This window comes from Xenia sp. Carnegie-2017, unplaced genomic scaffold, assembly GCF_021976095.1.
Source record: "Xenia sp. Carnegie-2017 unplaced genomic scaffold, XeniaSp_v1 HiC_scaffold_24, whole genome shotgun sequence".
Taxonomy (NCBI): Eukaryota; Metazoa; Cnidaria; class Anthozoa; order Malacalcyonacea; family Xeniidae; genus Xenia; species Xenia sp. Carnegie-2017.
The window spans coordinates 1,259,511-1,261,055 of NW_025813487.1; the positions used below are offsets into that span (position 1 = coordinate 1,259,511).

At 40.6% G+C, this 1,545-nt stretch overlaps 1 protein-coding gene across 1 annotated transcript; it reads left to right on the forward strand.

Annotated features, from left to right (window-relative positions):
• The first annotated feature begins 447 nt into the window (after positions 1–447).
• On the forward strand, positions 448–1,257 carry LOC124451190 (uncharacterized protein F54H12.2-like). The gene has a single exon (XM_047001816.1). It carries the CDS (start codon positions 448–450, stop codon positions 1,255–1,257), a length of 810 nt encoding a protein of 269 aa, XP_046857772.1.
• The last annotated feature ends 288 nt before the right edge of the window (positions 1,258–1,545 follow it).

The window sequence follows — 1,545 nt, forward strand, 5'->3', positions numbered from 1 at the left end:
CCCACCAACACAAGTCAGTTTAGAAAAGGCATTGGATTGATCATCAACCTGTGTCCAGCGTATCTGAAAATGGACCAATTACATTTTAGCGCCCGGCACTGAAGATTATGTTGACATGTCTAAGACAATATTGGTAGCTAGAGCGAAAGTAACAAAAGCCGATGGTGGGGATATCGATGATGACACTAAAGTTGGACCTGTAAACAATTTCTTGCACAGTTTGTTCAAGCAAGTTGACGTGTTTCTAAAAGGAAAGTTAGTTACACAAGCAACAGGAACATATCCATATCGTGCATATCTCGGAACACTTTTAAATTATGGTCCGTCAGCCAAACAATCCCAGCTCACCGCTGCGTTATTTTACAAAGATACTGCAGGTCAGATGGATAACGCAGATCCTGCCCACGCAAGTCCAAACAGGGTTTGAAGACAAGAAATAAGTTTATCATGGGAAGTAAAATTGTTGATATGGCAGGTCCTATCTTTTGCGATGTTTTCTTTGGTGAACGTTACTTACTTAGCTATGTTGATTTGAAAGTGGTCATGAACCGTACCAGTGACGAATTTGTCTTAATGTCATCGGTGGACGGTGCAGCCTTTAGAGTGAAACTGATAGATGCATACCTTAAAGTTCGTAAAGTCAAAGTGAATCCTAGTATATCTCTGGCTCACGAAGTTGCCCTGAAAAAAGGTCCAGCCATTTACCCTGTAAGACGTGTGGACTGTAAAAGTTTTATTATTCCTTCTGGAAACCCTTCGCTGCAAAAAGATAACCTTTTCAATGGTTTAGTGCCTAAATCGTTTGTTTTCGGTCTTGTTGAAAGTGCGTCATTCAACGGAGCTTATAAAAAGAACCCATTCAATTTCCAACATTTCAACATTTCATCCTTAGGCATTTCAATAAATGGTGAATCTGTACCATTTAAACCAATCAATTTGTCGTTTGGTGCGAATCCAAGATTTATAGAAGCATTTCTATCACAGTTTTCTGGCACTGTGAAAATGTATTACGACACAGGCAATGGCATTACGCGTGAAGATTTCCCAAACAGTTTTGCCCTGTTCGGCGCGGACTTTACCCCCGATATGTGCAGTGCATCCGAACATTTTAACACGGTGCAAAAAGGAAACCTGGCCATTGACTTACAATTCTCGACACCGCCAACTCATGCAGTTAGGCTTGTTTGCTATGTAGAGTTTGAAAATATAATACAATTCGATGGAGAGAGAAATGTCGTTTGTGACTACATTGGATAAATGAACACCTCACAAATATGGACCGCTTTGAAATCTGATCCGGTAACAGGAAAAAAATTTCTCGGCGTTTTTCCAGCCGACCGTCTGCCTAAAGAAATCGAAAGCTACCCAAAAGGATTTATCGCAAACACGGATGTAAGCGGAAAACCGGGGACCCATTGGGTTGCCTTTTACTTTCCTTCAGAAGAAAAAGCCGAATTCTTCGATAGCTATGGACAACCACCAGGGCGATATCATAAGTTCTTTAGAGATTATTTGAAACATTATGATTGGGGGTTTAATAAACGT

Coding starts and splice junctions, on each gene's coding strand:
- LOC124451190 (XM_047001816.1), top strand. CDS start 448: ATGGGAAGTAAAATTGTTGATATGGCAGGTCCTATCTTTTGCGATGTT.